Consider the following 19,263-nt stretch of genomic DNA (forward strand, 5'->3'; position numbering starts at 1 on the left):
AAATGAACAGATTATAAGTGAGCCTCTACGTGACTCTGCATCCACTAAAATTAGCCGAACATGTTTAGGCCAGATTTCCAATGCTAGGTTTATTAATGACATTAAAAACTTTGTCGGTACAACTATTGATGATATAATTATAAAAAACCTGTTAGAATTGCCATGGAAACCATCAGCTGACTACGAAATGCCGCATTCAGTTCACATTAAGAAAAATAATCGAGTAAAGCGATATCTTAATCATACTCATCTGAAAAAATACGAATGGTTACGAATGGTTAGTATATTCTGATAGAAAAAAGGAACTATGCTGCTAATATTAGGCATTATTTTCATACTACCGGACTGCAAGATCTCACAAACACTTCAGATGCTAGTTAAGCAGCCATTGCAGGTGTTTGCTAAACTGTTTGGCAAGGACAGAGATATAACAAGTCACGATAAAGCAACGTATCACAAGAAAACTGTTGAAGCAGGAAGGTGTTTTTTAAAAAACTATAGTAAACCAGCAATGGATATTGTAAACAGAGTAAACACTAAACGGCTTCAACAGGTTTTAGAAAATTGTCAACTATTGGCACCTATTGTTGAAACAGTTATATTTTTAGGAAAACAAAACGTTCCTTTTAGAGGCCACAGAGATAATGGCAGCTAATTAGATATAGACGATTCCAATGTAACAACAATTGAAGGTAATTTTCGAGAGTTGCTAAAATTTAGAATAAATTGTGGCAATTTAAATTTAGAAAATCATTTAAAAACAGCTAGGACTTCTGCAACATACATTAGCAAAACCACAAAAAATGCTTTAATTGAATGCCCTGGAGAAGAAATATGTGAACAAATTGTGAGTCGTGTTAGAGAATCAAATTTTTATGCTATTGTGTTTGACGAAACAACTGATGCATCATATCAGTCGCAAATGACAACAATATTACGCTCTTTGATGCCTGATGGATCAGTTCAAGAAGATTTTGTTGGATTTGTTGATTTGCATGATTAAAATTATCAAATTAAAAGTAATGCATCCATTTACGATGAACCTATTCTTGACGTCAAAGTTATTGATTAATCTGTTATAAAAGTGTTGGAAAATAAAGTTACACATTTTTTATTAGAAAAATGTGTTGGTGTGGGGACAGATGGTTGTAGTGTTATGTCGTCATTGCAAAAAGGAGCAGTAGTTTAAGTTCAACAAGTTGCGTCAAATGCTGTTTGATGTCCATGTTATAATCATGCTTTAAATTTAATTTTATTCAAGAGTTCAAACGTACAAGTAATAAGAAATTGTTTGAGAGTTATTTGCGAAGTTGTTGCTTTTTTTAGTGCTTCTGCGAAACGAAATTTTATTATTAAAATAGCTAAACTCGCAACTACTTTCACTCTGCGAAACACGATGGGTATTGAGTTTCCACAAATAATTGATGCACTGGACAATATATCTAAATGGAATGACAAAACATCTTCATCAAAGGCAAGAACTTTATTATTATCAATTAGAGAAAGTGATTTTATTGTATCTTAGGCTGTGCAGTAAATGTGTTCTCTTTAACAAATGGGCTCAGTTAGTTGTTTCAATAAAAAAAGTTTAGATTTATATAAAGCAAAAAATTGTATTAAAGAGCTGTTAATTGTTTTAAAACATAAAGCAGAAAACTGCGAAGAAATATTTAGGAAAATTTTTAGAGTCGCAGAAAAAACAATATTTGAAAAAGATGGTAGTTTTACCTGATAAGAATAGTACAACGACAGTCATGTCGTGAAAATATACTTTTAGATTCAATGAAAGAATACTACACGCGATCAATTTGTAATATGATTTGTTAACATAATCAACAAACCAAGTATACTTTTTTTATAAACGGCTACATACACTAAATACAAAAAATGTTTTTTTAATTAATGTAAGGGAGGGAGGGATTGCCCCCATTGCCCCAACCCCTCTATGGATCTGCCCTTGGGCTATTGTTTACAGCTCTTTAACTCGATCTGCAATGTTTAAAAGAAGCAACAATTTTCCAAAAAATTACAAGCAATCAATCCAGTCTGGTTGAAGTTTGTCGCTAGCATTAGAAATGACTGTAAAAACACTTTTATTTTATTAGTAAACATCTGAAAACGCTTTTCAATCATACTTCTTTAAAAAATTAATGCTCATCACAAAAAAAAAAAAAAAAAAATACACTTTACCTTACTGCAGAACAGGATTATTATTATTATTATTCAGTGATCAAATACAAATACAATAATCTATTTATAATTTGATGAAGAGGTACTACACCAGGCCCCTCTATGCTGACGAACATGGAGATACAGAAGCTACAGACAAAGCAGCAATTGTATCTATAAAGTTACTTTCTTATGTTGTTTTTGAAAGCGTTGATGGATTGAGCTTTCACTGCTTCTTGCGAAAGCGCATTCCATGGGGTGACAATTCTATTTGAAAAAAAGTTATATCGCTCCCCACAGTTTTTTACCATCTGACGTTCTAGTTTATGGTTATGGACTCTTAGAATATACTTATCTTTACTTTTTGAAAATTTTTGCGGACGCTCGAGTTTACGAGTGATTTTGAATTGCTCGATAAGATCTGCTCTTTTGCGGCGTTCTTCAAGAGTTATTAAACCGAGTCGTTGGAGTCGATCTTCATAGGACAGGTGTTTAATAGTCGATATTGTTTTTGTTTCTCGATTTTGGACTTGCTCGATAATGGCAATGTCTGATTTTAAATGCGGTGACCAGGCTTGTACAGTAAACTCAAGATGGGGGCGAATGTAAGTGAGATACAGAGTGCACCATAAATAAAAACTGCGACTGCGAAATGTTTTTTTAAGTCGCCCTAGCATTCTATTTGCTACTGATGCGGCTGACTCTATTTGCGGTCTGACGTTAAGGTCATTTGAGACCATCACACCAAGGTCTCTTTCGACGGCGGTTTTTTTGAGAGGACGACGGGTGCCGTCGACGTAAGACATTGAATATTTGTACGTTGACTTGTTACACCCGCGCCCAACATACATTACTTTGCATTTCTCAACGTTGAAATGCAAGAGCCAAATATGTGACCATTCCATTCCTCTGTCAACGTCATCTTGGAGAGTGATGTTGACTGACTCCTTTTTAATTATCCCTATTATTTTGCTGTCGTCGGCATACAGTTTCATATGATGAGTAATTCTGTCCGGCAGGTTGTTTAAAAAGATTACGAATAGCAATGGGCCCAAGACCAAGCCTTGAGACACTTCACTAGTGACAGCTTTCCACTCAGAAGTAATGGCGTATATAACCAATCGTTGACATCGATTGCTTAGCCAAGCTGCGATCCAGTCAACGAGAGCGCCTTGAATACTGTTCGCTCTCAGCTTTTGAAGAAGGCGTTAATGTGGTACTTTGTCGAACGCTATTGCTAAGTCTGTGTAAATGACGTCTACTGCGTATCTGCAGTGAGTTGCTTCCATCATGATGTTCCGAGTTTTTAAAAGGTTTGATACGTATTCCTTACGATGAACAAAGCCAAACCTGGTTTGGCGAAATTAGACCATTAGCAATGCAGTATTCCATTATTCTTTTTTTGTAAAATACTTTCCATAATTTTGTAAGGTATGGAAGTAAGCAAGACTGGCCGGTAGTTGGATGCTTTTAGCCTACTCTCCTCCTTGAAAATAGGTGTTACATTCGATTTTTTCCACAAGTTAGGAACTACACCAGTTGCAAACGAACACTTATTGATAAGCGAATGAGGCTTAGCAAAGGTGAACATTTACTAAGGACCCGTGGATGTAAGCCATGGTTGCCGGTTGATTTGCTTTCATCAAGGTTGTTTAGGCATTTTTGTACTATATCAATAGAGAAACTTGCTGGATCGATGACACAAACTGGTTCAGTACGACTTTCAAAGCCTGGCATTGAACCTTCGGGCTCTAAAACAAAGACTGATTGAAAATAGTTATTTAACGATGCTCATATATTGCCGGTATCAGTTGAGATGTTGCTATTGACTGTTTCATGCGATGTAATATTGTTACTGACGCTCTGCTTGTTTCTTACATATGCATGTACGCGTTTAGGGTTGCTTTCGGAATCCCTTCGTACTTCTGCCTACCAGCTTTGACCATTTTTTTATATTTTTTCAGGCAGTACGATGCAATATTTTGAGAAATTTGTGTGTATCTTGACCTGCATTAATGTACTTGGCCCAAGAGGTGTGTTTAGCTTTGACCGCCTCAATAAGTTCTGGTGTTACCGATTGCTCCTGTTTTTCTCTAAAGGGAGTGATAGTTGACGGAATATGTAGGTTAGTGGCTTCATTGTACACGTTTGCTAGAAGCTGGTAATCCTCGTTTGCATTTAGTCCAGTGAATACTGTTTCCCATTCAACGGCTGCAACATGTGCTGATATTGCTGCGTAGTTTGCTCGACTCCAAATGACTCCAAAAGTTGTAAGTTGTAAACAAATTGTAAGTTCACAAAATATTGAGCAATATTTTATAAAATTTTTTTAAATCAATTCACTTTTAATTTATCGTAAAAACATATATAATTGTGTTTATACTTATAAATTAAAGCATATATAATTGCATTTACATTTATTAATTAAAGCATATATAGTTATATTTATTTTATATTATTGGTATAAAAATGCTCAACTTAATAGTAGCAGTGCCTATTTGATTGTGTGACCATTGTCCCGGTTTTTAAGCAGGAGAGCGTAGCGCTATCCTACGTAAAAACCGCGACAATGGTTACCCCACCTTTCGAACGCGTTTGACACAGAACTCTGGGCAGCGATTGCAACCGAGATAATGGCGAGAAAGAGTCGCAGCACTTTGTTTTATACGAAAATGTACAAAAATATCTAGCGTAAATAAACTTTAAATTATGTAATGTTAATATATATCAAGTTCTTGAGTTTTTTTTTCACTTGATAATTTCATTTCGGCAACATATCCTTAATTTTGGTATATATTTCCATTTTATAAAGACTTTTGTTCCTTAAACACTTTTAAAATCATCATCAGTCAAAATGCTTGTGTGGCCGAGGGGTTAACTCGCAGGGTTTCAGAAGCAAAACGCCGTGGTTCAAATTAAACCACTGGAATCTTTTTTTTTTTAATATTTATTTACTTTTTTTTTTTGATTTTTCTACAACTCAATATAAAAACGCTACTGAAGTTTTATAGATATTATATACATAACTTACGTGAAGATATTCACTGTAACAAACGAAAGAGAGAGGATTTTTAAAAAGCCTAAAATTTCTAAAAACATCAAAAAACTGGTAGAAATTTGTTGCCCATTATCAAGATAGTTATGTTATTAATGTAATTAGTTAATTTTTTTAAATCTTTAAACATTTGTGCCGAATTTCAGCATTTTTTGAAATATTTATTAATATTTAAAACGCCACTTTAATAGGTGGAGTGTGATCCCCCTCCCCCACACAACTTAATTTTTATAACGCCCGACGGCAAGTTGGGACTTTTTTGTACTTCAGTCGGCAAATTGGAAACTTTCTTTAATCGGAAAAATAGGATGGACTATTTATCTTTAGTTTTATTTACTATTAACATTTTTTTTATTTGGACTGTTTATCTTTAGTTAGCAAAGTAAGGAATTAAAGGAGCTTATTTTTTAAGTCGGCAAAAACCGTAAAGCAACCCTTCTTCCCACACTCACACTTGATACCTGCTCGCGTCGGCTATAGTCGCTAACTACGGTAAAGAAAAGGATAATGTATACCAGAAACTAAATGCTTTATATTATGCAAATAAAAGTTTAAATGGTACAACTACGATACAAAAGCAAAAAAAAGAGGACAATTAAAAAAGAAATTATTTACTTTACTATTTACACAAAAAAATTACTTAAAACTGACACAAATTTAAAAGAAAAAAAAAACTTGAAACATTTTATTTCTACATAAGCCAAAACAATTGCAACATATTGGCAATATATAGAAGAGCTTATCATCAATGTGTGCAATATTTACAAAACTGAAAATCATATCGGTAATATTGCAATTATTTACGGCTTAGCAAGTGTTGAATGCTAAAAATATAAAACCAGTTCGACTACATTTTTAAAAACTAAAAAAAAATATTGAACAATTTTCTCACTTAAGCTAAAACAGCAAAAAAATTACATTGCGTATTTAATAATAATTAATTGAATAATATACTTTTTCAAAAGATTTTTTATATATAAGATAAAAAACAAACATGTTAATATAACGTACTGTTAACTGCCTTAGTTTACTTTATTATTACAACTCCCTTTATAAAAAAATAAACAATTGTTAATATGACAAAACAAAACAAATAAAATAAGATCACAACAAAGAAATAACTTAACCCTATATTGCAAAGTGCCTTTAAATTAACATACCGTATATGGAATCAAATACAGAGTCCAACTAAAAGGTAGTAAACTATAACATCATTTTGGTAGTTTTGATACATTATTGTAGTTTTGATTGTGACTACTTTACAATAAAAATAAAAAAATTCCTTTTGAGAAACCGTTGTTACTAATTTAGTGGTAACTTTCGTAGCATTTTGAGATTACTTTGATTTTTGTTCACGACAAAATAAGGTTTCAAAAATATTTAGATTTTATAATTAGTAAAAAGGTAAAAAAAACCCTAAAAAAACGTGGTAATTGTTGCTTTAAAGCAAATCATGCACCTTAGCTTAAAAAAACAAAATAATAACATATTTCTGATTTGTGTTTTTTAAAATGTATAGTAAAGTTTTTTGAAAAGTCATATTTGTGACTGATGATGAATGTGCTTTTATGGAGACTTATCCTTGTCAAAAACTTCATCACGCTTTTATAAAATTTGGAGCCCAGAATCCAGAAATTTCATATGGTAGTGATTAACGTATAGACAGAACGAAAAGTTAAAATCAGAAACATCAGATAGTAGTGATTTATATACTGATAAAAAGCTTCAACTGATACAGAGGATAAAAAGTTTCAACTGATACAGAGGATAAAAAGCTTCAACTGATACAGAGGATAAAAAGCTTCAACTGATACAGAGGATAAAAAGCTTCAACTGATACGAAGGATAAAAAGCTTCAACTGATACAGAGGATAAAAAGCTTCAACTGATACAGAGGATAAATCTGATAATAATTAAACACTTAAAAATCTTTAAAGTTCCTTTATAATGATTACAAGATTGAAAAAAAAAAAAAATTTTCAGCTAAACCTTCATAAAAAACCATTGGAGCCATATCTAGTATAAAATCCAGACAAAATTTAGTAAAATTTCTTCACTATTAGGTTGAAAATTAAACAGACGGTGATGCACATATTCTTGAGTATTTTTAGTATGTAAAATGTTCCTTAAGTGACCAAATGTCACAATAAATTGTCAAAAAATCTAATAAATATGATGATCAATAGAATTCTAACAAACCACTTTAACTTGATAAATATAAAATCGAACAGTTTATTGAAAACATATATGCTATGAGCATTGTTCAAATGCCATCGACCAGAATGCATTGGAATGATGACTTATACTTTAAAAAACTGAGGAAGTTACGACTGTCAATTATCTTGAACAAAACAAGTTCTTCAATTGCAATGATAACAATATACCAAACAAAGAATATAATTGATAATAATAAAAGATAATTGATGGGAGATGCGACCTATTATTAATGTTGAAGCACTCCTCTTTAAACCGAAACACAAAGAAACGTTTGTTTTATGGATTGATAAACAGTTTGTTTCACAAAAAAGTAATTCATCAATGAAACAGTACAACCCAAAAAAACCCCAAAAACACGAATTCAAATTTTATGTTTTTTTAAGATCTTACGGTCATGGACACAATTTAAATCATACAGCTCTATTGATAGCATAAATTATACTTTGATAACTGGTATGGAAAATATAATCATTCAAAACGCTGTTTTGAATAATTATATCTTCAATACCAGTTATCAAAGAAAAAAATTATAAAAAAAAAAAAAGAGAAAGAATCAATTCTTTATTAAGCACAAATTTTAACAATAATGAACTTCAGGCTGTGAAATGGTTTAAAAATAAAGATAAAGGGGTAACACTACTTTCATGATATAAGACAGTAAACCCAGTATCTACTGTTGAGCAACGAGGTCAAAAGACTAAATCAAAAATAGATGTAACACACTCTTCAAAAAAAAGATTTTGTTGCATTTGTCCCTGCATTCTAAACAAACTGACAGCATTGAACTTTTACCTGCTTTTAGTGAAATAATGTGAAATAAGTAAAAAATGAAGAACAATTTAAAAACCCTAAACACAATGGCATCCTAAAAGTTTATTGAGAAAACAATGTGAAATAAATTAAAAATGATGTCGCTAAAGTTTATTGAGAAAATGTAAACTGCGATTGTGAGAATGTGTATACTGTTTTACATATCTATAAATGAAAAATAAAATTATTTAAATTTTTTTCTCCTTTTGCATAATGTTGCTATAAATTAACAAACCCCATATTCATTAAATATTAGTCAAATAAAAGCCTATTAGATGATTATAATTCCAGACAAAAATATTTTTTTATTCAATTTTATTTTAATTCATAAAGTATAGGGTTAAGCTAATGATCATTTATTTAATGACGCATGTTCCAATTATTATCATTATATTTAAGAAGTTCGTCAATGCAAGCTCCAACATTGTTTAAATGTTTTGTCAGAAGAGTTTGGTTCAATTTGCGGTCAAAAAATCCCATGTTAAGAAGTTGTTGCATTTCATTAGATTCTGCTGGGTAGTAAATTTGATTAGGATTAAGACCACGCTAAAAAGTAAAATAATAACTCTGAATAACATTGTAAGTAGAATCGACAATTTTCTAAAACATTGTATTGTAAAAAAATTAACTATGATTATTATTATTATTATAGTGGGTAGTCACTTTTGGGTGGGTTACACTTTAAATGTTGCATTTCTTGGCTTTTGAAAAATAACAAATAAAAGATAAGTTTAGTATGATAATAAAGAAAAATAAGAAAAATGATAAAAAAACTACATTATGTTCAGTTATTTATAATTTTTATTATTTCATTGTCATATTTCGGTAAAAATAATTTCATTGCAACATAACATATTCGGACTTGTTAGTCCAGTTAATTGTATCACCATAATGTTGCGCGTGTTTAACTACACCTGATGCACCCTGATTTCCTTTAGTTATATTTCTTTCAAGTTCATTAACAGGTGTTGATATTTTCTTGTTTCACTGATGAAACTTGCACCACATGTACAATATCACTGACAAACACCCTATATTATACTATATTAGCCAAAATACCACAATAAAATAATAAAATAATTTTTTAAATTTATAACCAAACATGATGTAATATCTTATCTTTTTAATGATGTCACTTTAACAATATATTTCCTTATATATTTTGTGTGCTTTATTTCTTAAAATGTGTGTTTTAATTTTTCAGAAAAAGAAGAGGCAAAAAAGATAAATGTAAAAACAATTGGTGCCCAAACCAAAACCCTTACAATAACATTTTTTGAAAATGTCTACTCTAAACACCTAAATGTGTTTTATGTAATAATACTGGAATTAAAGAAATTTTCAATAAAAAAAAGATTTTTAGGGTAGCTCAAGTCCCTTAAATATCAGACGGCTTCCTAATATTGACAAAAAAAAGTTTTTCAAAAAAAAAAATCATAATATTTTTTTGTAAAAGTGAATATTTTTTATCTAAAATAATAATTTCTTTTATAAAATGATTATTTTTAATATTTTTATAGAATTTTGCTTCTTTTGAGACCCAACATGATATACTTTTGAAGAACTTTTTTTTGATAATATTAGGGACTGTCTAACGAATTTTGTTGAATTCGTAAGTTGGATTTTCCAAGTTTTGACAAGAAGCTAGACAAAAATAAAGTTTTTCTAGTTTAAATGAATGTCCCCTTGTAATAGTATTTATAATTATTTTTGGAAAAATCGTTTGACAGTTGTAGCAGTTGTTTAGCCATTTATAGATGTTTATAAAATCTATCTGGATTAGTCTGTATCTTATGGTTGTCATATTAATCTTTAATAGTCTTTGGTGATATGTAAGGCTTTGTATTTAATATTATAGATAATGATATTTAATATTATGGATTATAGGTAACTAAAAACATATGTAATTCAATCATTATAATCTTAGATTAAGGCTAAAACATAACTTGGTAATGAAAAGTATAACTGTTAATAGAAGACAGCAAGTCTCACTGGACAATTGGTGCAAATTTCAAATGCTTAAGACAACTGTTCTTGTATTATTTAGCATATCAAGTGAAAAGATGGCATAAATTTAGAAAACCCTGTGGAAGATTAAGAATTATTAATACAAAAATTGCAACATAGTAAACTGATATCGCTGGCCATCAAACTCAAGTTATAATCTCATATACATTGCATCTTTTGTTAACCTTTTGTTAAGCAATACTCAGTAATTATGATTTGGGTATGAATGTGACAGCAATTGGTGCAGCCACTGCCAAAAGTTTACTGGGGCAACTTGCCATCAGGTGAAATTGACTGGCTCCATAGAAATGCTATTAATGTTCTTATTCAATTCACCCAACTTGAATTCTTTCAAAAACAGTTGAAAAAAGTTTATAAAATTTGTAATAAATATTGGGTGGACGGATCATTTTCAGCCATAACTGTGTTTATATATATAGTAGAGGTGCACCAATGCCTACTTTTAGCCAATGCCAAGCTGATAATTAGGTTTCCAAACACTGTAGTAGTTCTTGATGAAGTTGATTCCATCAACAAATTAAAAAATCAGAGTATAAACAGTGCCATTTGTGCATGGATGATGTCCATGTTGATGCTTTATTGTGGCCACATAACAAGTCTTTGTTACAACTTTGTGTTGATTACTGCATAACTTACTGCTTAGGTTGTCATGCACTATCTTAGGTTGTCATGCACTATCTACAATATCTTAATTGCAATTGTACTTTGAATCACTAAGACTCTAATAGTAACATGCATATACTTACATATCATTTCACCTATTTGTTGTGAAATCAGGTTTGAATTCGCTGACAGTGCTTTCGTTCACTTCTTTCGTTCACTACTTTCGTTCAACACCTCTTCACTCAATTATTTTTCATATTTTTTACTAAAACTCTTATTCAGTTTGCGATCGGAACAACATTCTAGTTATAAACTACATAAGTATCGGTATAGTTACAAAAGCGTTCTCTAGATCTTTCTTCAATACCTTCTAAGTGATTTATTGAGTGCTTAACTGACTCTTGTTTTCCAGCTAGCTGGAAAATGACACATGTAGTTCTAATTTTAAAAAACTCTGGAAATTACTCTGACGCATCTAAATATTTCTTGACCAGTCTTCTTATTATTATAGCATAAACTTTGAGCCTTAAACTAACAAATTTCTAACATCTTATCTTGAGTCTAATAACTTAGTGACCTATCAATCAATATCTGATCGCTCAATCAGTCTGCTTACTATCATTAGCAAAGTCTTTGATTAATTAATTCATTCAATTAATTAATCAAATTTATCAAAAATTAAAAAACTTCTAATATCTTTCGTTCTACTGCTGATTTTTTTAAATTGTTATAACAATAACGCTCTATCATGCATTAGATGGGTTGGTAGGCAAGGACTATCAAGCTTGACATACCAAAAAATATTTGTTTAAGACTGGCATACTGGTCTTCTCCATAAACTCTCTTCATATCCTCTTAAAAAAATTATAATATTATAAATATATCAAAATTCTCTATCATAAATAACACTATTCTTTGATTCCAGTAACTATTGGTGTAACACAAGATTCTATTCTTAGTCTTATGATATTTTTTGTCTATAATAATGATCTTCCTAATATAACTCAATTTAAACAGTCATGCAGGAAAATTAACTTAACCTCTTGGGACTGTATAAGGGAATCTGATAAGTTTAATTTTGCAAAATTTATTGTTGCAAGTTTATTAACACAAGTTTATTAACACAATATTGAATGAGTGTTGAATGGTGCACAACTATTGTTTTTGCAAATCTGTGTTAGGAGAGAAAGGTTTTGATTAAAGCAGCTAACACTTATGCACTTATGAATATATAGATGATTAAGAGATTTGAGGTTCAGATCCACCCAACACTTCTGAAAGTTGGGTATTCAACCTGTTTCTCTGTACAGTAGCCATGTTTAACAAGGTTCATGTTTTAGAATTTAGGGTTGTTAGAGAACTGCAAATAAAATAAAAAATCAAGTAGTATATATGGCTCTGGAACCTTGGGTGATGATGAATTAAAAGTTTTTTAATCTAATGGTTTGGAAAAAAGTCTGTTGCTGCAGCACCTTGCATATCCAATTCTCTATGAAAAATACATATTACAACAAAACCTATAAAAGCTTTATGTTCCCTATTTGATTTTTAACTTTTTTGGTTATCTCTTGATGCTTAATTTTGTCTACAGAAATCTTTATATATATATATATATATATATTAGGGTGCATCCAACGCCCCATACATTCAAAAATTGATCTGTCCCTATTCTTAAAACGTTCTATTGGTTCTCACAAGACACCCTGTTAAATTTTTTCAAAATTGAATGAGATTTAGGGGGGCCACCTCAAGTCTGAAACTTGCAACAAGACCCTAAACAGAAGGAAAATTTTTTTTTCAAAAGTATGACATGTTGGGTCTCAAAAGAAGCAAAAATTTATAAAAATTTCAAAAATAACAAAATTTTACACAAGAATTATTATTCTAAGTTTTATTGCATAAAAATTATTATTTTTTAACAAAAAATTAAAAAAAACCTTTTTTCTTATGTTTTTGTCAAAAAAATTTTTCAAGGTATTTTTAACAAAAAAATGATAACTATTTTTGAAATTTTTATAAAGTTTCGCTTCTTTTAAGACCCAACATGACATACTTTTGAAAAAGTTTTTTTCCTTCTGTTTAGGGTCTTGTTGCAAGTTTCAGACTTGAGGTGGCCCCCCTAAATCTCATTCAATTTTGAAAAAATTTAACAGGGTGTCTTGTGAGAACCAATAGAAAGTTTTAAGAATAGGGACAGATCAATTTTTGAATGTATGGGGCGTTGGATGCACCCTAATATATATATATACATATATATATATATATATATATATATATATATATATATATATATATATATATATATATATATATATATATATATATATACACATATATATATATATATATATATATATATATACACATATATATATATATATATATATATATATATATAATATATATAATATAATATATATATATATATATATATATATATATATATATATATATATATATATATATATATATATATATATATATATTAGGGTGGGTCGTACTTTTAAAATTTTGGATATGGGAGCGCGCGCAACATTTTTTTTATGTATTAGGGTATTAGAAGAGACGTGAATAATTTTTTTTTTCTTAAAAAGTTCATCTAGTGTGGGCGCAGGGCGTTTGAAAAATGTCAGTTTTACAAAAATCTTATTATATTGGCATTTTTCGGCCTTTTTTATATTAGCCAAAGGAAAGGCAATTATTAAAAAACAATAAGACATGATATAGACATAAAAAATTATATATATATTCGGTGCTACTTTTCTTAATGGTATACAAACACGATAGACGTAAGAAAAGTTGGCTACCATTATGGATTTTACAAAAAATATCTACTTATAAATTTTAGAAATGGGAGCGCGCGTAAAGTTTTTTTTATGTGTTACGATATTAGAAAAGACGTGAATAATTTTTTTTTTCCTAAAAAGTTCATTTATTGTAGGCGCAGGGCGTTTAAAAAACGACAGTTTTACGAAAAACTTTAAAAAAAATTGGTATACAAAACTTGTTGTTGTTATTTTTAATGTGCGTAATGCTACTAGTATAAAATGAGGTGAATCATGAAACATAGTCATCAAACTTTGTGGGCTTTGTACTTATATCCTCCCTTCCATTATTATTAAAAACCATTAAAATTATTTAAATACAGGAAATGGTGTAGGATTTTTTATTTTTATAAAGTTCCAATAGCTTATTTGTAGGATAATTACTAAGATAATAGTTTCCTGACGATTTGCGGTTTAAACGAGTTTTATTTATTTATGATCACTTTGGCATCCTAAATATTGTAATAAAAATGTAATTAACAAATTTATAACATATTTATAAAGGTCGTTTTTTTACCTACTACAAAAAGTACCAATATTTCTTAACAAACATAACATCAATTTCATTGCTATAAATGGCTAAATCTACTTGAGCTCAAACAATGTTAAAATGCCCTAAATTGCATGAGCTATTGGGTAATGGACTCGAACTTTGTTTATCAGAGCTGCCTACGCTGAGAGATAGTTTACGGTATGGAATTTTGTTGCGTGATAGATCAGTTACACATTTGAATACAAGATGTATGTGTATACACATATTTATTAAAATAAAAAGTATTTGGATGTCAGCAAATTCTACAATCCCGTTGGTCTCAAAAAAATACGCAGTCGATAAACTTGTCCTTGAATGGAAGATTGCAAAAGACATTAGAAAACTGAGAACTACAAAAAAAAGAAATATGTATACGGACAAGCTTGATAAGTTATTTGACTTGACGATATGTAAGTGCAACATCTTTAGCTGTAATGAAAATGGATGCAATGGTTGTCTTTTTAAAGCTCATGTAACTTGCATATGTCCAAAAGTAGCAAAGATACCTTTGCAAGAACTATTTTTCCTACAAGCTCAAAGAAATAAAATTGGTAACAAAAGTTCTTTACTAATAGGATTAGTTGATACACCAGAGACACATCGGTTAACAAGATATTTAGGTAGAAAAGAATCAGACTCTAAAATACCTGGAACACTTAGTGAGGATGCAAGTAAATGCTAAAATACTAAAAATATTTTTGTCAATTTTTGTTTAAACTGTGAATTAAAAAGTTGAGTATAAATTGATTATAAATTTTTTTCATTAAAATTGTTTAACATAATTTATTTTCTCCTTTAGCAGTAGAATTTCAAACAACAGACGATTCGGACATTGGCAACAAAAATGCAGATAATACAGAAAAAGTTGACTTCAGTTTGAAAAAAAATTACTTAGATATTACCAGGGTTTCTCAAGCAGCTATTAGGTATGGGGTATCTAACAGAGCTGCAGCAGCCATAGCTACTACTACTTTAGCTTCTGCAAAAGATGCAAATTTTTTAAAGAAAAATACTGATATTTTCGTTGATCACAACAAAATAAAACGAAGTAAGACTAAGTTCATGAATGAAATCCGAGGTAGAGCTGAAAAAGTAGCGATGAATGATAATATTCAATGTATATTTTTTGATGGACGAAAAGATTTGACTAAGTACATGAGAGAAGAAGAAGATGGAAAATTACACCCATCGGAAAAAAAAGAAGAACATTATTCAGTTTGTTCTGAACCTGGAGGAAAATACCAATTTCATTTCACTAACAATTCTGAAGAAAGAGTAGAGACTGCAGCTGAGCAAATAGCTGATAATATTTACGAACTGATTGTGAATCATGATGTCGGAGACTATTTAGTTGCCATTGGTGCAGACTCAACAAATTTAAACACTGGTTGGAAAGGAGGTGTTATCCATTTCCTTGAACATAAATTGGATAAAAAATTAATGTGGATAATTTGTGCTCTTCATACAAATGAACTACCTCTCAGACATCTAATGATTCAGCTTGATGGAAATACTACGTCTAAAAATAATTTTTCTGGTTCTATTGGAAAAGTTATAGGTAAGGCAACTAGCTTCAAAGTCAAAGATAGCATAGTAAAAATTGAATTTCCTAATGCAATAATAGAACTTGACTCTGAAGTTGTAAAGTCGCTATCAGATGATCAAAAGTATCTTTATAAAATTACCCATGCAATTAACGCTGGGGTTTTTCCGGAAAATCTTAAAAGTAAAGAAATTGGTCCACATTCGCATGCAAGGTGGTTGAATTTTGCAAATAGAATATGTTTACTTTGGTGCTCCGAAATCGTACTTTCAGTTGAAGAAACATATAATCTGCAACTTCTGGTGGAGTTTATTGTTGGTGTTTATGCGCCACTTTGGTTTGAAATCAAAGTAAAGTGGAAGTGGACTGAAGGGCCTAATCATATACTCAAGCAGTTAAAACTTCTTTGTCATCAAAGACTTAAAGTTAAAGACATTGTAATGCCCTACGTTTTATCTTCTTCATGGAATGGTCATAGTGAAAATGTTCTTCAAACGTTGTTATGTAGTCTAGAAAAAACAGAAAGACAATTTGCAGTTGAAACAATTTTAAAATTAAGAGGAGATTTAAAATACGGAAACACTAGTGTAAGAAGTAGAAAACATCATATACATAATGAAAATGCTGAATCACTTTTTGATCTAATTGATTGGAGCTTGGATGCACACGAACCTTTACTTACATGTTTATTGTCAAAGGATGAACTTTTAAAATACAATGATATTCCGATGTATGTACCTTGTTTTCCTGTTCATAGGCAAGCTATTGAACGATGTGTCCAAGAAGTCACACGAGCTTCTCAATCGGTATTTGGAAAAGATAGAAGAGATGGGTTTATAAGAGCAACATTAGCACATAGAGAAATCATGCCCTTGAACCAATCAAAAAAAGATCTATTTAAATTAATTTAAGCAATATTAATTTTTTGATGTTTTGCTTTGATTATTTATGATCACAGTAAATAAGTTGAACTTTAAATATATTGTATCTTTTAGATGACATTTTATATATTTTATTTATGACTTTATGAAGAGTAGCACCCCAAATTATGTTTTATTTTAATGTCTATATTATACCTGGTTGTTTTTTGATGATTGCATCGCCATAGGCTTAAATAAAAGGACAGAAAAGTGCTAATTTGATGCATTTTTAGTAAAACTATCGTTTTTTAAATGCCCTGCGCCCACAATAGATGAACTTTTTAGGAAAAAAAAATTATTCACGTCTTTCCTAATATCCTAATACATAAAAATAATATCACGCACGCTCTCATTTTTAAAATTAATGAGTAGAACTTTTTTGTAAAATCCATAATGGTAGCAACCTTTTCTTACGTCTATCGTGTTTGTATAGCATTAAAAAAGTAGCACCGAATATATATATATTTTTTTATGTCTATATTATGTCTGATTGTTTTTTAATAATTGCCTTTCCTTTGCCTAATATAAAAAAGGCCGAAAAATGCCAATATGATAAGATTTTCGTAAAACTGACATTTTTCAAACGCCCTGCGCCCACACTAGATAAACTTTTTAAGAAAAAAAAAATTATTCACGTCTCTTCTAATACCCTAATACATAAAAAAAATGTTGCGCGCGCTCCCATATCCAAAATTTTAAAAGTACGACCCACCCTAATATATATATATATATCAGGCCTTGTTAAGAAGCGCTACGCAGCTCGCATTTTGCTTGCGAAAAGGCGATTTGCCTACGCGTTCAGCAGTTTTGCGCTACGCAAAAACTTATTTCTTTTAGAATATTTAAATTATTTTTTGATTACCGTTAACGTGACGTTTATTCAGAAGAAATAAAGTCGTAAGTAAAAGCATTTAACCGCAATTGTAAAATAATAGATTTTTTTGTTAAAGAAACAGTTTGTTTCATAATTTTTTTTGTTATTAAAAATTAGTTTAAAAAAAAAGTGTTTTAAGTTTTATCTTAAGGAGTTAAATATATAAATTCCTTTTAAATATAAAAATTATTTTTAGTCATAATAAGTTTAAAAAATGCACGATTTATTTTGATGTAAATATTTTATTAATAAGATATTTTGTTTATTGTTAATTCAATAACGTAAAGTTTTGATGACGTTCATTTAATTTATGAAAATAAATTATGATCACGAACATGTTATCGGTAACTGATAAATAACAAAAAAAAACTTTATTGTGTAAAAACATTATTAAAAAGAGTTCACAAATTAAATAAGAAAAAATGTATTAACAGTTAATAAAATAACCAAAAACCAAATATAAAATCATAAGAAAATAAACAAATATTTTACGTTTCATGAAAAAAATATTTTTTTCAAAATAAAATTTAGTTCATATTTGAAAAAAATAAAAAAATTTTTTTTTTTATAAGAACTTAGATTTTATTTGTAACTTTTATTATAGTGAGAAAAAAACAAACTGTTTGTATTATTTTTAACGCATTAATAAAATAACTTTAATTACAATGCGGTACTTGAAAAGACGCTAGTGACGCAATATAACTTCTAACGATGCAAAATATATTTGCTGAGTTGAGTTACTTAGAAATGCGCTACGCTTTTTTGCTACGCAGCGAAATCTCGTAACAAGGCCTGACATATATATATATATATATGTGTATATATATATATATATATATATATATATATATATATATATATATATATATATACATATATATATATATATATATATATATATATATATATATATATATATATATATATATATATATATATATACATATATATATATATATATATATATATATATATATATATATATATATATATATATATATATATATATATATATATATATATATGTATATGTATGTATATATAGCGCTTTTTTTTCTAGAGAAAAAGGTGTTGGAATTCACCTGTATTTTTCTTTATAAGTCAAAAATGAAGCAAAAATTAGCAATTAAATTTGTAAATAAAATTTATACATATGTATAGTCGTTGGTAGGATCCCCCACACATCATACCCAATAAAGCAGGAACAAATAAAAGAAGCCGTTTTCTGATATAAGCTTTTGAGTCATGTATGGCATGTATATAAGATACAAACTATACAAAACCATAAACTTCTATAACAACTCCCAGAGTTTTATCTAATTTTCTTTGGACAAATCATCGTCTCCTTTCCTGGCACCTTGTCTAAAGTTCGATGCCTTCCACTAAATAGCCACTAATCGACGTACTTTGAAAGATAGAAGTTTGTTAGCCGTGGTCCCACTAATTTGATGAATAGCAACGTTGAAACTATTTTAGTTATTATTGAAGCCCTTGTTGGTGTGATGATCAGGTTCATCTGTAAAAACCCTCGGTCCCATTCACTTAAGGAAATAGGGACAGTATGAAGAGCGCGTACTAAATAAACTAATTTTTAGTATATATTTTTTCTACAAGGTATTCACAGAATCCATGAATCATTTCTCTTTGATTTAATTGTAGTCTTATTGACAGATTTTTTATTTCTGTT

General features: G+C 29.6%; 1 protein-coding gene across 2 annotated transcripts in view; it reads right to left on the minus strand.

The window, feature by feature from the left end:
* Positions 1–5,736: 5,736 nt before the first annotated feature.
* LOC100206706 (protein PF3D7_1417600) overlaps positions 5,737–19,263 on the minus strand; it is a 53,610-nt gene continuing 40,083 nt past the window's right edge. For both annotated transcript variants that reach the window (XM_065800296.1, XM_065800295.1), the window contains one exon: positions 5,737–8,797. In XM_065800296.1, the coding sequence (XP_065656368.1) occupies positions 8,612–8,797 (186 nt within the window). In that variant the 3' untranslated portion in view covers positions 5,737–8,611. The remainder of the gene's footprint in view (positions 8,798–19,263) is intronic.

Source organism: Hydra vulgaris, chromosome 06 (assembly GCF_038396675.1).
Source record: "Hydra vulgaris chromosome 06, alternate assembly HydraT2T_AEP".
Classification (NCBI taxonomy): Eukaryota; Metazoa; Cnidaria; class Hydrozoa; order Anthoathecata; family Hydridae; genus Hydra; species Hydra vulgaris.